The 22,819-nt window shown below is 39.4% G+C and overlaps 1 protein-coding gene across 1 annotated transcript in view; it reads right to left on the bottom strand.

Annotated features, from left to right (window-relative positions):
* The window catches only part of snd1 (staphylococcal nuclease and tudor domain containing 1), a 179,220-nt gene that overhangs the window by 39,938 nt on the left and 116,463 nt on the right, over positions 1-22,819 (bottom strand). Inside the window, exon 17 of the mRNA XM_081362702.1 lies at positions 14,353-14,541. Coding sequence (XP_081218828.1) covers positions 14,353-14,541 — 189 coding nt within the window. The remainder of the gene's footprint in view (positions 1-14,352; positions 14,542-22,819) is intronic.

Raw genomic sequence — 22,819 nt, forward strand, 5'->3', positions numbered from 1 at the left:
ACCTGTCTACTGTGCTCTCAGGGGTATGTGTGTGCATGGCAGACAGAGAAAGAGCCACGATGACCTGCGAAAGAGAGAAATGCAGGTGGAAAGCGCGAAAATGCTGTTTGCTGAAAGCCGCTGAAAGCCTGCGTTCTCTGAGGTGGTCTTATCTTGCTGTATAATGATGGGTTTTAGGCCCAGGAGGCTTCAGACGCATTTCTGGACAACAACACTGCGAGAAACTCTTACACTTGAACCAAATAAAACAAAAAGCCTCTGAAAATTCATCTCGTTTTAGAAGAAAGCTGTCAAAGAGCCTAAATTGATTCAGGGAAGATCACATGAAAGACTTCTCAGTAAAAAGCAGCTGTAACGCCGCTGGAGTCTGGCAATGGAGCGGCCACGAGAAGGGCTGTTATGATATGACTATGGAAAATGGGGAAGGACAGTAGCAATCTCTGCCAGCAAGAAACAAATATTTAGTATCTATTAACCAGGAATGAAGGGACGTCCCACCGCCAAAAAGCATCAAAAACACAGTCAGGAGCGTCTGCTCTCCGTAAATGTTAGTGGGCGTGCGCAAGGGAAGGTCCACTTTTTAATTACTGTCGGGCGATTAGAAAGGACACCTGAAGCGACAGCCGAGTTGAGGGTACTAAACGTTTTGGCGGCGGAGAGTTTGTACTCCCAAAAAGGAGCAAATGTCAGCAGGCTTGAGGGAAATGCCATGTGTGCCTGTGTGTGTGTGTGTGTGTGTATGTATGTGTTTAAATTCACTTGGAAGGAACAGAAATGCAGTCTCATTCATTGCACAGACGCACGCAAACACACACAAACACACACACACACACACACACACACACACACACACAGAGTGTGTGGATCTCAGAGCAAGTGACTTTTACATCTAAACACTATCGAATTTAAAGGACAAGTAGACAGTTTTAGTATTCCTTTACTGTCATATCCCCAGGCAGCTGAGACAAAGGGACTCGATTTATTACAATATTATAATATACTGTAGCAGTTCGGAGTCACTAGGAGTGCAAACAAAAATGAGCCTTTTCTTTTTACAAAATATATTTGGAACCTCCTGGAACAACAACAAAAAAATCTAAGGATCTAAACATTTTCTATCCCACCTTGAATATGGTAAAAATACAGAGCATGGTCAATATTTTTAGTATTTTTTAAATTTGCTACTTATAATAAAAGAGTATAAACCATTAATGCCTCTCACACAATACGACCAGGAACATTTATTAGCTAAATACGGTCCATTATGATTTAACATCACCTTCAAATCATTAAAGAAATCAGGTCGTGTCATATGATTTCCAGTGTTTTGGATTCACAGATTTGCCAACTGCAAGCAAATCTCTTCACTTCAAAGACTTGTGACATTGGAGGACTACAAGAGAAAGTACTAAGTCCTAAGTACAGGAAACACTACTGTCATCACGGCAGAAAAATGGCTGCTCTTGGTCTGCAGTCTCCCTGGAGGGGCAAATACTCTGTGCAATGACAGGGAAACTGCCCTTCAAGCTTAGAATTTGGATTAGAAACTCCTCAACAAAAAAAAGAAAGAAAGAAAGAAAAAAGAACCGTATATGCAGCTGTTGCAAACAATAATTTGTGTTCTCTGCCTGCATATCCAAGCATGTGTTCATCTGCAGTAATGCAATTAACAATGTCATATCTAATTACAGTCTAAGCAGACAAACACGCATGCACACACCGTGCTTCCCCATGAGATTGGGACTAGTGGAAGTGTTATGGCTTTCTTTCTGCATGGGTGAACCACAAACCTGCCTAAAAGAATGTCTATCAAGAGCCTAGAGGGATATATCCCATAAACGAGAGGAGGGAGGCTATGGAATGGCCAAAGAGACAGGGTGACAGCTCGTGTTTGCACAAGCCTGTATATGCGTGAGCCTATGTGCATGGTAAGTGCAGCGTGAGCTAGATGTCTTCCTGCATGTATGCAGATGCCTGAAAATCTCAATGCGGATGGATTTTCGTGTCTCTGCAGATTGAGTATTTACACGGCCGATCTGTCACTACTTCCTGTCTTGCCCATGTATGCGCTCGCCAACTCTCCTTCAAACTGGGATTGACGTTAAGTGTTTAAAGGACCTCACGCTTGAATGCCGGAGTCTGTGTCAGTACAAAAGTATGACTGTGGGTAAATGTGCGTCAGATTTGCATACAAAATGGGAAAAAAAAAAAAAGAAGAAAACCACTAAATAAAAATAATAAAAAAGGCATTAATGAAAATCTAAAAATGCAAATTTAAATATAAATTTAGTGTTAGAGGATATAAAATGTAATTAGCTCACTATTAAAACAATACATGTAAGTGAATTGAAAGTTACCATCACATTATAAAAATAAAGGTCTGCTAAAGTTACAAATAAATGTGATAAACCACAGCAAAAGATTTGTGATAAACGTCTGTGTGTGTGTGTGGTTATAAAGAGCCCTGGCTTGCCTACGGGGCTGTTAAAAATTGCTTATGTGGTGGTGTGTATGTGAAGTGTGTACGTGAAGTGTACGTGTGTAAGGAGTAGATTGGACTCTATGCAGAAATGCGCATCTTACATAATCCATGAGATGTACAGTATGGAATAGCCCTTCTCAGCTTTTCCCCTTTGTGTGATGAGAGATGATCTTTTCTTGCCCTCTACTGAGGTAAGCAAGAGTAGAGCACCTAATGTCACTCACACACACACAATACTATAACACAAATCAAAACCTGTGTTGGTGAACATACATCAAAACAATTTCCCAGGAGGCACTGCTTTTCACAGGACATTCCCCCATAGAATATAGCACTTTTTTTCTAGTGGTACTTAAGATGGGTGCACGATGAAAAGGACCAAAGACATATTTTGGGAATTACAGATTTTTCAGTGCAAGCAAAGTTGCTTTTCATTGGTAGCGTGACAGGATAAGCGCTAGCCGATAAATTGCAATTGTGATTAGCAAAGTTCAGGCATTAGTTAATGTACTACTAATCAACATTAGTTGATCCATTAGTTATGAACAAAACAAACTTTTATTACAGCATTTAGTAATGTTAACTTAAAAATACACTATTGTTTATTGCTCCTTCATATTAACTTACAATACATTAATGTTAACTTATAAAACTTGAAATGTAAAACATATATTGGTTTAAGTGGAAATGAATGAAAAACTAGTAACAAATACTGCAAAGGTACATGTACTCCATGGCACCGAATGCATGAACTAATGTTATCAAATTGAATGGTATTGTAGAACCAAATTGGTGTTTGTCTGTACATGCTATGCTACATAAAAATAAATTAATGTTTTTTTTCCAGATATGATTGCATTAAGTTCCTTATGTACTCTGAAAAACTAACCAGAACATATTTTTATTTTTATTTTTTTAAACTTACTGTTCAGGCTAAACACTGCAATATTTCTGGAGGGGCTGATTTGCCGTTTGTCACTCTCACACACAGATCAGAAAATGAAAATACTGATAAAAAAAGAAAAGATAAAAAACACTCAACTCTACATCATAATCAGTCTGGAACAAATATTTGAGCAAAAACAAAGACATATGGCCTGGCAAGGATAGTGTTATTGCTAATATATGAAGCCATTGCTAAGTGTCACCAGAACATTAATTAGCCTCCTTACTAAAAGTGCAAAGAGAATTAATTACTTTTTTGTAGGGTTTGTTGAGACAGAGAGACCCAATTTGCTTTCCTGCCAGCAAAGAACACTTGGGTGCGTAAATACTCAATTAAACTTTTGTTTTGCAATGTAAACCGTTGCAGAGATCTTTATTAGCACATTTGCAGGAACGCAGTCCACAGATCTGCCAAACTTTTAAGCACAACAAAACTTCTATGCGTGGGTTTAAAAATTAGAAAATAATCCATGCAAAAAACATCAATGTTAAACACGGGGGAGGTTCGGAAAGAGCGAGTACCGATAGGGGTTTGTGGATGGATTACGCTCATCTGTAATGTAGGGGTGACCTGAACGAACTCTTTGCGCTGCTCATAATCACTGCTTCTGCCAGGGGAGGCTCTGTCATTCCTATGTAGCAAAGAAGACTGCAATTGCTCATGAATTCAAGATGAGGAATAGGAACCACAGAGACGCCATGAGAAGCGCAAAGAGCTTTTTCTTGTTTGTTCAAGATTCATGCTGCAAGGCGTTTTGTTCTGATTTGGCATGGAGAGCACTTGAGTAAACTTTGCCATGGAGGAAACCTCGATGAAAAAGAGTTGCAAGACTTATCGTGATGAATTCTTAAGATGTACATTAAATTATGATACGATAACGCTCACGCCAGGGAATTAACTGTGGGATTAACAAATGAGATACAATACTTGAATACAAACATACTGCTAACAAAATACTTCTGTTTTAATGAAAGAACAAAAAAAAAGAGATGAACCTTTTACTTTAGAATAACTAATAATAAATTATTAAATATAATAAATTATACATATAAAACGAATACTATTAAATCAATTTATGATACTTGGTATTGCAGTAGTTTAATGATTTTTTTTAGTGGTGTCAAAAAGAAGGAACACAGAATATGTATATGAAAATAAGATAACATTTTGTTTGCATGAAAAAACAGCCTGTATTGTCGATCATAAAAAAACTATATTGATCAAATCTCTACTTAAAACATAAAAATAAAAATAGAAAAATAGTACATTTAAAATAAAAATTACCAGACTAATTGACCATCCTGATAAATCTAGTGTCTGAAGCTTGAGCAGGAGTGATCAACTTGTTTAAACAAATTAGTATTCCACTTCTTCCAATTCCCAAAAAAAAAAAAAAAAAAAAAAAAAAAAAATATATATATATATATAGTGGTGCTCGGAAGTTTGTTAACCCATTGCAGAATCTGTTCAAATGTAAATTATTTGAACAAAATAAGCGGGATCATACAAAATGCATGTTTTTTTTAGTACTGTCCTGAATAAGATATTTTACATAAAAGATGTTTACATAGTCCACAAGACAAAAAAAAAAAAAAAGAAGCTGAATTTATAAAAATGACCCCTTTCAAAAGCTTACATACCCTTGATGCTTAATACGGTCTCATGACCTGAATAATCCACAACTGTTTTTTTGTTTTGTTTTGTGATGGTTGTTCATGAATCCCTTGTTTGTCCTGAGCAGTCAAACTGCCCAATGGTTCTGCAGAAAAACCCCGCAAATTCTTCAGTTTTCCAGCATCTTTGGCATATTTGAACCCTTTCCAGCAGTGACAGTATAATTTTGAGATCCATTTTTTCACACTGAGGACGACTGAGGGACTCAAACACAACTATTAAAAAGGTTCAAACATTCACTGATGCTCCAGGAGGAAACACGATGCATTGAAGATCAAGGTAAATTGTACTTAATTTGTCTTCCGGAAAACATGCCAGCATCTTTGTTGCTTCCGAAGGGCAGTACTAAATAAAAAAAGAACAAATAAAAAAAATAAAAAATAAAAAGATTAAAAAATTAAAAAAGATATTTAATCAAATATGTGGTCATATTCGGTTCTTAATGCATCGTATTTCCTTCTGGAGCATCAGTGAATGTTTGAACCTTTTATATTATTTGTGTTTGAGTCCCTCAGCCGTCCTCAGTGTGAAAATATGGATCTCAAAATCATACTGTCACTGCTGGAAATGGTTCAAATACGCAAAATATGCTGGAAACCTTTAAAAGTATTTGCGGGACCTGGATGATTTTTCTGAAGAACATCGGGCAGTTCAACTGTAAATGACAAACAAGGGACTCAAAAACAACCATCACAAAACAAAAAAACAGCTGTGGATCATCCAGGTAATGACACACAGTATTAAGAATCAAGGGTTCATAGACTTTTGAACGGGGTCATTTTTATTGATTTTTTTTTTGTCTTGTGGACTATGTAAACATCTTTTTTTTGTAAAATATTTTATTCAGGACAGTCCCAAATAAAAAAGTAACATGCATTTTTTGTACAATCCCTCTGTTAAAATTATTCACATTTTCTGCAAGGGGTTCACAAACTTTCGAGCACCACTATATATATATATATATATATATATATATATATATATTATATACATACAGTGAGGAAAATAAGTATTTGAACACCCTGCTATTTTGCAAGTTCTCCCACTTCGAAATCATGGAGGGGTCTGAAATTGTCATCGTAGGTGCATGTCCACTGTGAGAGACATAATCTATAAAAAAAAATCCAGAAATCACAATGTATGATTTTTTAACTATTTATTTGTATGATACAGCTGCAAATAAGTATTTGAACACCTGAGAAAATCAATGTTAATATTTGGTACAGTAGCCTTTGTTTGCAATTACAGAGGTCAAACGTTTCCTGTAGTTTTTCACCAGGTTTGCACACACTGCCGGAGGGATTTTGGCCCACTCCTCCACACAGATCTTCTCTAGATCAGTCAGGTTTCTGGGCTGTCGCTGAGAAACACAGAGTTTGAGCTCCCTCCAAAGATTCTCTATTGGGTTTAGGTCTGGAGACTGGCTAGGCCATGCCAGAACCTTGATATGCTTCTTACAGAGCCACTCCTTGGTTATCCTGGCTGTGTGCTTCGGGTCATTGTCAGGACACCCAGCCTCGACCCATCTTCAATGCTCTAACTGAGGGAAGGAGGTTGTTCCCCAAAATCTCGCAATACATGGCCCCGGTCATCCTCTCCTTAATACAGTGCAGTCGCCCTGTCCCATGTGCAGAAAAACACCCCCAAAGCATGATGCTACCACCCCCATGCTTCACAGTAGGGATGGTGTTCTTGGGATAGTACTCATCATTCTTCTTCCTCCAAACACGTTTAGTGGAATTATGACCAAAAAGTTCTATTTTGGTCTCATCTGACCACATGACTTTCTCCCATGACTCCTCTGGATCATCCAAATGGTCATTGGCAAACTTAAGACGGCCTTGACATGTGCTGGTTTAAGCAGGGGAACCTTCCGTGCCATGCATGATTTCAAACCACGATGTCTTAGTGTATTACCAACAGTAACCTTGGAAACGGTGATCCCAGCTCTTTTCAGGTCATTGACCAGCTCCTCCCGTGTAGTTCTGGGCTGATTTCTCACCTTTCTTAGGATCATTGAGACCCCACGAGGTGAGATCTTGCATGGAGCCCCAGTCCGAGGGAGATTGACAGTCATGTTTAGCTTCTTCCATTTTCTAATGATTGCTCCAACAGTGGACCTTTTTTCACCAAGCTGCTTGGCAATTTCCCCGTAGCCCTTTCCAGCCTTGTGGAGGTGTACAATTTTGTCTCTAGTGTCTTTGGACAGCTCTTTGGTCTTGGCCATGTTAGTAGTTGGATTCTTACTGATTGTATGGGGTGGACAGGTGTCTTTATGCAGCTAACGACCTCAAACAGGTGCATCTAATTTAGGATAATAAATGGAGTGGAGGTGGACATTTTAAAGGCAGACTAACAGGTCTTTGAGGGTCAGAATTTTAGCTGATAGACAGGTGTTCAAATACTTATTTGCAGCTGTTTCATACAAATAAATAGTTAAAAAATCATTTTTTGTGATTTCTGGATTTTTTTTTTTAGATTATGTCTCTCACAGTGGACATGCACCTACGATGACAATTTCAGACCCCTCCATGATTTCCAAGTGGGAGAACTTGCAAAATAGCAGGGTGTTCAAATACTTATTTTCCCCACTGTATATTGCAACATTATATAACTAATTAATGTCTAGGCTGAAACTCATGAATAGTTCAGACGAACATTCTCAAATTTGATTGGCCCAGGAGTCGGTGTACGCATGCTGATGTTTACAGCCAATGTTTTACATCAGAGACATCAGTCTTGCCATGTTTGTTGTCTCTCTTTAGCCGGCCAAGTCCCTGTTGTGGCAGAGCAGGCCTTAGCGCAAGCCTCCGGGGAGAGTTGCTGTGTCTAATTGGATAACTCTTACTGTGATTCACCACAGTGCTCTGGTTGTTCCTGTCTGACACAGCCTGCCCTCCATTTGTTAAATTAGAAGGCAACGATGACAGTGGTGATAGGAGCGAGGAACAGAATGGAAATACATATATAATCACAAACCCCATTTCTACATGGCACTTAATGCAATTTAGAGCAACTCAAAGCACAGGCATGACAAAAGTGGGAAAGAAAGACAAGGAGATATGCTACTCTATATAACTGGTCTAAAAGTCAAGACACCATTTACTTGATTAATACATGTTCCTGGTCTTACTGTGGATGATTTATTAGTGCATGTTATTTCAAAGAAATAAATCCTATGAATGTATACACAAATTTAAAAGCATACAAAAAATATATACATAACTAAAATTAATCTCACTGAATGTCAGTATTTATTTCTTATCCATTACTCAATGCAGCCCCCCATGTCATAATTTCTTAATGATATGCGAATATAATTATGAGCCTAAAACAGATTTAAACCAAGTGAGGGAATCACCTCTGAAAAAGTACTTTCAGATGAATGACTGAAGAAAATCTGAGTTTGGGAAAAACTCAATCAGACTCAAAACTGCAAACTTCAGAATAGCATTTACTTTCTCAAGAACTCAGACAACCTCATCTGTGGCATGTATGTAATTATCTTGTCGTGTTTTATAATATTGCCATGGCAACAGCCACTGCTTCTGGAACTAAAATAAAACATGATATAAAAAGTGTGAAAACTTTATTTAGGCCACTTTGTTGTTAACAGATAAATTGTGATAGATTCATGAGTTCAGGCAAGACAGTTTTCAGAACGAAATCACTTCCATCAGAGGAAATTAAAAGAGGGCCTTTAATTAAAATGCATTGTTCAACATGAACAAAATGTAAATCTTAAAGGATAGCGAGCTCTGAGCTTTCATCTCCATGCTAAATATTAATGTAGTAAAGCAAGTCTGAAAACTCGGGTTCCATTAGACTGACCTGAGCCTCCCACTGCCTTCATTCATCCTTGGCTCACTCCAGATTAGCCAGGAGGTAAAAAGTGCCAACTCACAGAAGCTTATACTAAAGCACAAAGGGTTTCTCCCTAGCTCTGAGACGTACAATGAGCAAAAAAAGGGGGCACTTTTGGGTTTGATTTGTATATTTTGATTGTCTGTAGCGCTCCAGTGTTGACAAAAATTGCACAGAGGTTCCACCTCTCACTAATAAACTGGTACTCAAAAATATTCCCTGAAACCAAATGAAATCAAAGATGAACAAAAATACTCTTTCAGAAACCATTGCAGATATTAAAGGGGTACACATAAAAGGCGTAGTTAACCCACAAACTACCCCATAATTTACTCAACCTCAAGCCATCCTATGTGTACGTGACTTTCTTCTTTCAAATGAACACAGAGTTATATTAAATAATATCCTGGCTCTTCCCAGTATTGAAATTACCGAGTTTTAGAAGCTCCAAAAAGCGCATCCATCATAAAAAGTAATCCATATGACTCCAATGGGTTAATAAATGCCTTCTGACGCGAAGCCATGGGTTTAAGTAAGAACATTTTTAAAATATACAATTTTAAAAACTTAACATTTAATACTTTATAAACTATAATCACTGGCTTTCGGCAACGAATGTACACGCGTTCAAGAGAGAGTCGAGTTCTGGCGGAAGGGTGACCTCTGACGACGTATGATGTAGAACATTGCTCCTCTTCTCTGATATCGACTTTTAATTCATGACCGGGGTTTTGTTTTGCTCTGTCCTCTGCGCCTCCGTGTTAGTCAATTCTCACCTAAGCTTACGCTACACCTTCGTTATATGTCAGGTCAGAAGTCACCCTTTGTCCAGAACTTAACTCTCTCATGAACACAAGTACAATTACTTCTATGATGGTTGGGTGCGCTTTATGGAGCTTCAAAAAATCGGGCACTATTCAACGCCATTACAAAGCTGAGATGAGCGAGGATATTATTTAATATATCTCTAATTGTGTTCAAGTGAAAGATGAAAGTCACATACACCTATGAGGTCTTGAGGCTGAGTAAATTATGGGATAATTTTTATTTTTGGATAAACTATTCCTTTAACCACTGCAAAAGCATTTTTCTCATGTGACAGACATATAAATGGGTGTATTCTGACTGAATAAATTAGTGAGAAATCTATGTGCAAATATGTCGTCATGTTACAGTTGATGTTTTATCAGAACCTGATTGTTTTGGAGGTCTCTTAAAGGGGTCATATAATGCCATTTTTGTACAAGCTAATATGATTCTTTAGGGTCTAAATTAAAAGTTTGTAATATACTTTAATTAAAAATTCTCATTAGTATTGTAAGAAAACACTAATTTTACCTGGTCAAAAACAGCTCTGTTTTCAGCACGCCGTTTCAGTGCATGTGTCTTTAAATGATAATGAGCTTTGCTCACCCCGCCCCTCTGTTCTGTGGGTACACCGTATTAGACATTCTCTGACTGTATCTAACACAATAACCACGTGTTATTCGTTATAAACGTGGGATTATGAATTATATTGAGAACGTCGTACATAGAAAACATGCCGTAAAGTACCCTGAGTGTAAACCTTAGACGCATTCATCATGAAGCCTGCAGCAAGGTTTGCAAATTTCGCAAAGATTAATATAAATACGAATATAAAGGTTAATAAAACATTACACTCACATCTTCTGGAGGTTCAGCAGGAACACGTTGGTACCGATCCGTTTTTTCTCGTTTGTGAAGCTGTCTGGTGTGAAATGATTCGCGCAAACATGAAAGCACAGACGATCGTGGGGAATCCCCGTGAGGGAATCCCCGCGTCAATCCTTTGGGCATATCGCTTCAAAAACAAAACTCAGCCACTGCTTCTTCAACGGCTCGGATTTAGGAACATCCAAATGACTGCTGTGTTCCTTATTACATCTAAGAACAGAACACCACAATCGCTTAGACGCCATTCTACTCCAGCATATCAACAATGGCGGACTACTATGACGACGGCTGTCACAGCTCGCTCAGGGCGGGTCTTGTGTTGAAACACGGCTGTCAATCACAATAGCGGGAGGGGCGTACGATCTTATGACGTCACAATATCGAACGGCTTGATTTCAGAGATGGTCAAACATATAAGGAGATTAAAACAAAACCACTGGATGGATTTTTATCATGATAGGATGGTTGTGTACAGGCACTGCCAACAGACATTTCAGTGCAATCAACTTGTAAAAGTGCATGTACCATTATATGACCCCTTTAATATAAAAAGGATTTTCTCCCATCTTTTCTCCAAGTATTATAGACCTCCTCGGTCCAGACACACATGGACGACACGTGGAGGTGAGCTGCATTCACCCACAGTACAAATTTATCGAGCTTAAATGTCACTAGCAGACGGTTGCCCTTCTCAACCCCTGCGGAACCCTGTCACGAGTGTTGTAAAGCACACAAGAGCCTGGGGAGGCTATTAGAGCTCAAATCAACCCCCCGGTGACGGAATTATGCCCTAATAATACCAGAAAAGGCAGGAACAAGCAGACAAACGAGTGACCGTGGGAGCAGCGGACAAGCTCAGTGATGTTTTGAACAATGATGAGGATGATGATCTAAGGGAGGATCGTAATCAGTGGTGGGTTTTGTCCCAGTTTTCGAGAATCATGGGGCGGCCCGCCAGAGCCTGGCTGAAGTAGACCAAATTCAGATTTGAGATGACAAAGCCTTATTTCTCAACAGAAAGCTGACTTCTCTTCAGATTTGCCGCTTCATAATTAGCGTGTTGTAATTACAAGAAGGCTCTTTTAATAGCCTGTGTTGTGAAATGTGAGAATGCGGGTAGGCTCAGTGAACACTGGGTCATAAACCGCTCTCTAATCAGCAGCCATAACTCTGTTGCCCGGCAACCAGAAGTGTTCGAAAAACTCTGTGCAGCAACTGTTTATATTTCAGAGCAGTGTTAGCGGTGACTGCACATGATGCTTTGAGGAACTTCTAAATGGATTCCCTCAATCTACAGGGAAGCTGTAGGTAAACTTACTTCTGCACGCAAGTAAACACAAATATAATGTAAGACTCTTTGGTTTTACTGAAGGTTTACTAAGACATCTCTGCTAATCAACAAAGTCTTGCGTGATGGGACTTTAGATTATAAAAGTATTCTGGCCTCAAATGGCCCACTTAGATGTAATATAACTATTGGATCTTTCAATGATTCTATGCCAAAGTCCAACAATGAAAAATAAAAAGTACTTTTTAATGAAACCTCACCCATTCACTTTCTGAACTGGACACCTAAGGCGGCAAACATTTAACACTTCCCCATCCATCAACATCAACAAAAAAGTAAACAAAAAACTTCAACACCTGGCTGTGGAGGAGAAGATGGTCATCAAGATAAAAGAAACACTGCCCTCAGCTTTCCTTTTCTTCTTCCACTGGTCCTGAAGGGTTAATTATCTCCATTATTCAGTGGGGCCTGGGAAATTCAAGAATGGATAGGGCCAGATCCGACAACCAGCATCTACAGTCTTTGAGAACAATGCAGCTGTCCAGTTCATGGGTGGCAACTGCGTTTTCTCTCAAACACATTCACATCAGGGTGGCCTTGTACTGGCGGCCCCCTCCAGACAAACACAGGGCCAGAGAGCAGGAGACTGGGGCAGAACAAACCAAACTTGTCGTCTTTGATTCACTGCCAGTGAGTCAATCCGACCCACTGGGAAAGCGACAGCACAGGAAATAAGGGTCAAACTGTGCTTTCCTCAAGGTGTCAGTGCAAAACATGCCATGCTTTGTTTACAGTGAGGTGACACTGTGGCAGAGAGGTGTGCAAGTGAGTGTGCAGATGCGAGTGCCTGTGTGTACATCCAAGGGAGTGTAAACAAGCAAGATTGACTTTTTAAGCCAGACAGATGTTCAATCAGAAGGGAAGATCTATGTATGCACATTTCGTATTGGTCGCCATTTTCACAGGAGATGGAAGCCGATAACACTGTCTTTGAAAGAAAGATGTGGCTATATGTTTTGGGACTTTGTGCAATATTTTGTAGAGGCGAGAGTTAGAGATATGAGAGAGATGAAAAAAATGATAGATTTGACAAGGAAGACAGAAACAGGCTCTTCATCGCCTTGGGCCGTAGATCATTTTGCTATCAGCACGGAGCCACTCTCTCTCACCAAATGAGGGATAGAGGACAGAAGAAAGAGGTGCTTGGAGTTTTGTTTGTCCACCAGAGCTTTTGCTTTCCGTTTCGGCCATAATGAAAATGAAGAGAGAGATTGAGATCAGGAATGAAGAGGGTTTCATCAATCAAAGCTTAGTGGGGAGAAGAGAACAAAACTGATAGTGCCAAAGACACAGCCCTGTGGCACCCCCTGAGCTACATACTCATTCCTGTGCCTTTCGTCCAGCTCCCACAGTTATTCGATGTCTGGTGTCCATTTGTTCTACCTGAACTAATGCAACATGACAACAGATTTGTGTATTCTCTTTGTTCACATATACACTGGATGACAGGCTCTGGCCACAGCTCTAGGAGCTCAAGGCATGCTGGGCAGAAAAGAGATGATATTTATTACCAGAGTGGAGCTGGAAGATACATGGAATAATAAGCAATGAATCTCTTTGCTAGTCAGATGCAGGCAGGATACATCTGAATTTCTGATCGTGACTGAGTGAAGACTGAAGATCCAATCCAAAACCTAGTGGGCAGCCCTGCTTTGTATTGTCTACATAGGCAGATACCCCTCTACGGCAACCTCCTTAATGAAATGGAAACTCTTAAAATATTGATTTGAAACAGTGTGTGGCGCACATACTGTAGATTCCAAAATTGATTCCAACAGGATCTGTTGTTAGCATGTTGCTAACCTAACATCTGATAATCTAAACATAGGAGAAAAAAAAAAAAGAAAAAAAAAAACATGCAGCACATGAATATTGGGTCAAATACTCAATATTCATTTAGATTTATCATTATCAGTACAAAGAATCTTTCAGTCTTTGAAAATAAATACATTTATAACCATTTAGTCTTGTCCAGAACTGTGCTTTTTGCAATGGATTCTGGGGTTGGCCTCAATGACAAAATATTGATTTGAACCTTTCTGATGTTAAAGTAGATAGTAGCTGAACGTGTAAGCCTTTTGTTTAAGAATATAAATAGCTGACTGGAATATTGCCAAAATGGCCGTAGTGTGAACTGGTTTGCCTTAAAAGGGTTCTGGTGCTGCCTTATATATGGGCCAAAAGAAGGTATCTTAAAAGACAACATAACACTGCTGTCTGCCTACTGTGTTTGCACAGGTTGTGTGCCGGAAGAGCGCCAATGATGCTTTAAAACGCTGCTTAGGTGGTTTTGGAACAGAGCCTGAGTCTGCATGAGAGATTCTGGAAGTCCACCAAACTCACCTTCTCTTTCCTCTGTCTGGCGGTTTCCTCCACAGATATCAGACTCTTGTAGTAGGAGCTTCTCTCAGCAGTGAAGTGGACCTTAGACAGGGCGTTCTCCACCAGAGCCACGGAGAGATTCACGCCCTCGATATGAAGCCAGCCAATAAAGTTCCCTGCTTTATCCATGCTCTCCACCTCCACTTCCACCTAGGAGAAAGAGAGAAAGACAAAAAGGCAAAAGAGTGAGTTAATGTACTATATCTGGGATTAGCTGAGATTCCATTACTGTGGCGGCAGAGAAAGAGACTTTGTCTTAAATAGACAGATCACTGGAGGAGACCGAGCTATCTATTGATCGTCCAGACGGCTCGTTCTTCAGGCAACTTAGGCAACATCTCATACACTCACACAAACACACTTCCTGTCTCTGACATCACTGCTGGGCACGTCTTTCTCACACAATTAAACGTGAGGTCGAGATTCAGCCTGGCGCTAACCTGCCTGACATTCTCAATTAAAGCGGTGACACCAGGGAACACACACCGCTAATATATTACATTTGTCTCCGAGCACTGAGGCTGTTTATTGGCTAGTGATCAAAGACAGGAGGAAAGGACAAAAAGAGTGCATTTCAAAGAAAGACAGAATGAAAGAGAGAAGGAAAGATGGGGAAAAAAAATATCATTTTAAATATTAACCAATTACTAAGAGAAAATATGCAAGCATGAATTCTCTCACTGCTTCTTCACACCTAAAACACAGAGCAAGAAATCGACACTGTGACGCATCAAGATTTTGGTGACGTCTCAGAATATCTAAAAGCTCTAATCAAAGCAACCTAGTGACAATGTCTTGTTAATTACAATGATTATAGTGAACTTGATTGCTTAAGAAACTAGATCTTTGCATTTTCTGAAGAAAATTATGCTCGGGTCTTGTGAGTGGTTGCAAAGCAGTTGCTAAGGTGTTCAGCATTGCTAGGTGGCTACTAATGTGTTCTGATAGTTTTCAAAACATTACCACGCTGTTATCATGGCAATTTGGGTGGTTTCTAAGTGTTTCTAGGTGGTTGCTATGTCTCTTTAACCCTGATTCCTAGATGTTTCCACTGTTTTAATGTCATGAAAAGCTTAGGGATGACTTGGGGATGCACCAAACTTCAATACTAAAATTTAAAGGCTGCCTTGGCAAGCACCACTGAAAATGTACGTCCCCAAATAATCGGCCTCAACTATTGCGATCCATCAGAAAAGCAACATCCACATTGTGTAAGTGTGTATTGCTGAAATAGGTTTGTGAGAAACAGGCAGGTGTTGTGAAGAGACACTCCAAGAGTCAAACGATTAAGAGTGCGGTTGTTCAGCCAGGAAGTCCCTTGGGAAATCTGCTGGGAATTACTTTGGAGGCAGAGGCTGCATACGCAGGGAGAGTAAAAGCTTTTTAATGAGGGCATAATCGGCACTTTGATTAAACACAAGAATGACAACCAACCTCACATTATGGGGACAAACAACTAGCCTCCCACTCTGGCCCTGGTTGGTGGCAAACTAATTCTCTTCACACAAAAGGTAATGGCTCCAGCCGGGTTCATGCTCAAAATGTTCCGGTAATCTTGGTTGGCCTTAGCCAGAGGGCTAAATGTATTTGGTCTGGCACAGCCAGCTTTACGCACCCAGTGTACTTTGCTGTTAGAACAGAGTGCAGAGTTGATCAGCGGGAACCCAGTCTAGTAAACAGGTTTTCATTAGTAATGATCTGATGATGTTAAACCAGAGTTTTGTTATTAAATGATGCTGGTTTATAGTGGGGGGCTGCCAGGGAGTTGCTCTGGATTTGCTGAGGTGCTCGGGGTAGTTTTAGCATGTTTCTGTGAGGTTGATAGCATGGTTTTTGGTGGCTGCTAAGTGGATACTTACTGTTAAATGCACCCACCATCAAATTTCAATTACATTTGGTCCATAACATACATGCTTTAGATTTCAGAGACTGTTTTGCACAGAAGATGAGTCTCTCTGATAGAGATCATAGACTGGGCGGCTCTCTGCTAGCCTCCTGCGTTATATAATCAAGTCTTTAGATGGGAGCGCTGTCTTCCTCAATGTCAGACAAGGGGGTTTTAGACATGCTTTGGCAGCACATGCTGCAGGATAGTACACAATTCTCTCTTTAGTGTGTCTGTTTAATCTGTCCACCAGCTCTAATGCATCCTAGTCATCAACACATCACATGATGCTTTATTCCCATGACAGTTAAACCTTTAGAGACCCATGAATAAATATTCACAATGTGTTTATTTTATCATTAAATGTGTTTTAGGAAGTGATTAATTATAAAAACCTTTATTAAAAAAAAGTATATAGACAACTGAATAAGCCTTTCTCTTGAAATTAAAAATTTCAGGGCATGCAAGCATTTTTTTCAAAATGTCAAACACTTACTATAATAATAGATAGATAACAATAAATACATTTGTTACAAAAGTGTTATGTATTGTCACATAGCTAGTGCCTTTTGGTGTGACTTTAACAAGCTGTGGAAGTGAGTACACATTTTCCCACCAAAACTGTTGTGATGCATTTCAGTGTCAGCTACTGCTATGTTTTATCACCCATTTTAATTAAAATTAGGTAATATTAATAGCCTTTACACAAATGTTGCAATTCTGCTACACAGGGTCTCTGAGGCTTAAAGTTCTTTGTGAGGGAGAGAGTGAGTAAGAGAGAAAAACATATGGTCTTTATCTTGGTAAATAGATTTAAAATCTCCAGCTTATTCAAATACAAGGTCAAACTCGATGCACTCGCCTGCAATTCGGAGAAAACGCCAAATGTTTCATGTAAAGCTTTAATAAAGCAATATACAATTACATGAGCTTAATCTGAATGGCCCCAAAACCAAAAGATTAATATCTTTGCGGTATTCTTTCCTGGCACAACACCATGACTCATACACACAAAGACAACATGGATAAACAGAGAAAAATGTTTCAGTGTGGCTCCCTGATCACAGAAAAGCTTTCCACAGGGATCGTGTAAAATATATCACAGACGATTTTCAAACGCCTATATTGATGGCTCAAGCTTTCGTTCATCCAGTGCGGTGCATGACCGCATTTGCAGTACTAATTTACCATCATAAAGTAACTCTGGAGTCAGCCATGCTGAAAGATTGGACGGTTAGTGTGACGTTTCGGTCATAATTGGCAAGGGACGCTAAACCCCACTTGTATACTTGGCAATCACAACTATGTGAGTTTGTTATGAGGAAAATGGCAGCATTGGGTTCCAAGTAAATAGCTAGCCATTTAAATAGATGCTAGCCATTTAAATATTATTTTAAACGTCTAGAAAAGAAACCCGTTTACTATTTGAAAAAAATTACACCAAACTTGAGCAACAAGAGTCTGCCCACCCTACATAGGCAACAGACTTAATGAGCAGAAATGTTGCTGTATTATAAAACGGTGAATGGACATGATGGACATGCTAGCAGCTATTTGCTAAAAATATGTGTTTTAGTGCGAAGATGTGAAACACACTTCTTTTTCCCCCTCATTAAAACACTAACACAAACTCAATAATGGACCCTAGAGTGAAATTGGGTGTGTGACAGACTGTAGGTGGATGACCACGTGTTTTGCTGGTTGCCCACACTGATCGATGCATTGAACATCCGCTCATCCTACACAGAAACAGGAAAACACCAGCATGGAAAGAGCAGGCGGAGTCTCAGATAGCTGGCCCAGATGGCTCCCAGCGGAGGTTTCCAGAGCCACTATGGCTCCCTGTGGATGGAGCGTTTGAGCCAACATGGCTCCCGCTGGATCACAAATGGCTTCTGCAAGTGTGAAAAATGCCGCACAGAGGAGAAACATTAAAACAGAGAGAGATTGATTTCCAGTGCGGCTCGCTTTTAGAGGAAAAATGGGCCCTTCCCACTTCAGATGGGTCACGGTGAGGGATGATATTAAATTTAAGAGCTGATGGTCACAAGAAAGGATGACGATACAGCAAAGACTCATAACAGATAGATAAATCTGCATTAATTTAAAGCTTCAACCTGCTTAACCTTGCCTGAGAGCATCCCAACAAATGATATACAGAATCCCCAAACAGTAAACACACTCCCGGAGTAATATACACACTCTCAAGACCCTTGCTTTTAATCACCGGAAAGCCCTTCACAGACTTTAAATCTTATTTTATGGCATGGACCAATTACAGAAGGCGTCTCTCTCTTGCTCTGTAACTCAAAGCCCAACATGAAGTACAGGAAGGATATCCTGACATGACTGTGCCACTATAGCCCATTAAGTCTTTGAAAACAGGTGACACACAGGATTTAGCATAATTTGTGACATTAATTTGCATATGTAAGCAGCACATGCCTCCTTTCATTTTCATTAAATAATAACACCTAATTATGAATAAAATGTCCTGCTGTGAAGGTACTTTAATACCTGCTCTGAGTGAGGGAAGGCATCTGACACTAGTATTGGCTGATAGACTGACTATAATGGGTAGATTTAAGTCTGAGTGCAAGATTGAGAACACTTCAAAAAGTGCTGGTAGGGATAAGGGAGTCAATAATAGTATTAATAAAAAATAAATTATTATTATGACTGATATTAATGTATAACCAAAAAACTGTCCTGATGTCCATTATAACATGACTATTAAGATCGCTTCAAGCTGAAATCAGGAGAGAAATCCAGTGTTGACGTCAGAAGAAGTGTGTGTGAAACATTAATACAAACCGTAAAATATTAAAACAGTTTTATGCTGCCCATAGAAGGCATCTGTATAACAAAAACTTCTCTCCCCTTAAAACTCTGTTCAAACACTTCATTTATTGGCTCACACAGACTGAAAAAACAGTGTGCTTTGTGAGTAGAAGAACATGCAGTTTTATTTATGCGAGTGTGTGATGGTCAATGAAGGTGAACTTTCCCGGGTGTGCAGTAGCTTAGCTCACACATGACAAACTCGTGGGGTGAGATGTGGAGAATGTGTGTATCTGTGTGTGTGTGTGTATTGATTAAGCTTCAGGGCACATATACAGAGTCACAGTCATGCTGTCTGAACACAATTTCTCAAACATGGGACCCATTATGAGCATGGAAAACACATGATAGGTGGCCAATCACAAACACACACACATCCAGCTCAATGAAACCTTTTTCCAATTGCCACTTTTAACTGATAACTGACGCAACAAATGTTCCACCCCGATTAAAACTGCCATCCATTTCAACTCAAATCTCAATATGTAAAAAATCTCTCTTGCTCTCTTTCATGCGAAATTGTCTAAATTATGGATCATTTAAAAGGGCCAAAGTAGATATCTTACACCCCGTGAAAGCAGCTGCAATCAGGACGGACATGTTTTCAACAGTCGAGCTGAGAATCAATGAGATTTGGTCCGGAGAGACAAACGTGAGAAAAATATATTAATCTGAAAACTAATGTGGGTTTCTTAAGCCACTATGGGCATTTTGGTCCTGCAGACTACAAAAGCTACCTTACTTTTCTTTTACCACTAAACTCACAAGTTTATTTAATCTAGTTGTGATTGATTGAGTCAGTGATTTATTTCCTTGAAGTGATGAACAAACTGGAAATGTCAATTTAAACATTTATTGAAATGATATGAAGATTACTTTTGCTAGCTGTGACTAATTTCATAGCTACAATTGTATGCATCCAATATACACACCAAAAATATTTTCAAATAAATAAACAGTTAGTGGCAAAATTATATTTTATTTAATTATGGTTCAGTTTGTTCATGGCCATGGGAACAACATCTATATATATATATATATATATATGAAATGGATTTAAAAAGTAGCAAAAACAAAAGATGAAAGCATGACACATTTTCCAAAGCAGTTCAACTGTGACTTTCATATAACAAAAAGGAAGAAAAAAAAATTAATCTGGGGCATAAAAGTGCCTGTAGTTTAGGAAATAGCCGAATGCAGAACTCAACAATAGTGACCACCAGTGCAGTGCAGTGTAGTGTAGTGTAGTGTTGTGTGTTCCCCTGTTCAGGGGGAAATTGCCTCATCTGTGCCAGGATCGTCTGAAGTTCCAGCTGTGTGTTGTGTTATCACTTATTACATTTGTTGACAGAACTACTGTGAGGTTCCAGTTCCACTATGTGAAGACTGCTGTTATGAGGACAAAACTGTGTGTGTGTGTGTGTGTGCGCGCGCATGTTTGGGTGAGTGACTTTTAGCCTAGAAATCTAGACGCACCCTAGCGGCAGCAAAATGTATGTTGCAGCCAGGGCAGTCTAGCAACTCTCCATTGACTTTCGAGCTGCAAAAACCTAAATTGGGTCAGACCAATCACGTCGTGTATAGAGTAGGCGGGGCGGGCTTAACATAATGACGACAGAGTTGCGACGGTTACCTGCCACTTGAAAACAAAGAATGGCGGCTGCTGCTGGCGAACATCTTTCGAATCGGCTTTGTCCGCGACTCTGGAGGACTTGGAGTTAAGTTTTCCTTTGAGAAAAGAGCATAGAACGGCACTTAAGTCATTCTTAAAAAAAGGAAGATGTGTTCGTCGTTTTGCCGGCCAGATATGGCAAAAGTTGAATCTATCAACTAGCTTCGCTGTTGGGAAAACCCTCTGGTTGGTTGAAGCGCTGTCCTATTGCGTGCAGAGGGAATTTGAAAGACAGCCATTTATCCCGCCCCTCGGATTGAGTCGTGTCTATGGTGAGTTGCCAGACCCAACATCTTGATGTAGGTCTGGCTTGCCAGGCTAAGTGACTTTAATATTTACAGCTAAAACAAAGTAAAAGGAAAACACAAATGCAAGGCGGCTTTTACTCAAGCACGAGACCTCAGGCACAGAGCAATCCCCAGCTACTGCCATGAGACAAACAAACATGCATAAACACCTCACATGCAACATCTTAGTCATGCTAAAACCATGAAAGAACATGTGAAACAATATTAAAGGTAGGGTAGGCAATTGTGGAGAGGCTAGCTGTCTGTCTGCAACCCTGCATAGCTTACTGAACACGCTGATGACGTGTGCAGGGTACGCGGAGGTATGGAAATACATGTTGACAGGCAGGTGGGACATTGCATTATCGTATCGAACCGAATGCAATGATTGGACGAACATTTTTTGGTCCTGAGACTTCCACAGAAGATACATGTACATGTTTTAACATTTAGACCACTTCTATAATTGATTGTCTTCAGGATGTGAATAGTGATTCAACCAGTATAACAAAAAAAGTGTTTATAAAACAAACTGCCTACCCTACCTTTAAGTGAGGCACACAACATAGAGTTCAGAGGTGGCACTTAACCTTGTGTAACCATAGCAACCACATCAAATTATAGCACCGTGTGGTGCCATCTGTGAGGTAAATGCATAACAGGAAGGACAGTCAGCCAGAACAGGAAGCCGATTCACCAGATGGCCCCCAAGGTACAGTTTGTAATATATAGTGCTTAAGATGCTCCGAAATCCTGCGTCTGATCGCACCTGGATCAGCACACAAATCCATATATTATTAGTTACCTTCTGTTGTTTTTATTTAAAACTAAATATAGACCAATACTAACCCAAGCACTTAATTGCACTTTTTTTAGAAGATAGAAAAAAAAATTATTTACTATTAACAAAATAGTAATAATTGGATATGTATATTAATTAAATGAATACAACCTGAAATGTATAGTATAATAATTAAAAAAAATCTCTAAATGAATTCAATGATTATTTATCGTCATTACCACTGCCACACTAATAATGGATTTAATTATTGGCCCTACCACAAAAAGAACACTGCACATGTAGAATTTAGAAAATCAAGGTTTTTCAGAACTTCTTGGGAAAATGTTGTCCTCAAACTACAGCTAAGTATTACAATCTACCCCTCATAAATCCTTGTCCAGAATAAACAAGTCTCAATTTAATCTTTTGCAGCAGAATTTGTTTGTTGTATCCGCTTCATTCCCATTGTGTAATGTTATATTAAACACATACTGTGCATAAAAAGTGAATACACACAGACCTCTGGTACAACAGTGAAAACCCCCGAGGTTTCAGGCTAAATCCATGAAATGGATCAGTCCCTTCCAAATAAATAATGGATCGAAACACTAATGGTGGAGGATCTATTTTGGAATGCAAAATATACAGTTAATAGGCCTTTTAATAAAAAGAAAGCCTCATAAAACAGTACTACAGAAGCAAAGATTAAACAAGGAAGGTTCTTTTTAACACAGCTTAAATTAAGTGGATCAATCTAAGGCCAACGTGTGAGGGTCCATTGATTGAGAGTGAGAGCTCTGTTAAACCTCTTCTAAAAAGGAAAGCAGAATTAATACATCAGTAAGAGACCCCTATAGACACTTCCGCCCATCAGACTGACAGGAAGCTGGCAGAGAATGTTTGATTATTGCTATAGGTTCCAACTCGCAGTCACGTAACTGGCTGAAATTAAAGAGGGAGCA

This window comes from Scardinius erythrophthalmus (assembly GCF_964197995.2).
Source record: "Scardinius erythrophthalmus genome assembly, chromosome: 4".
NCBI lineage: Eukaryota > Metazoa > Chordata > Actinopteri > Cypriniformes > Leuciscidae > Scardinius > Scardinius erythrophthalmus.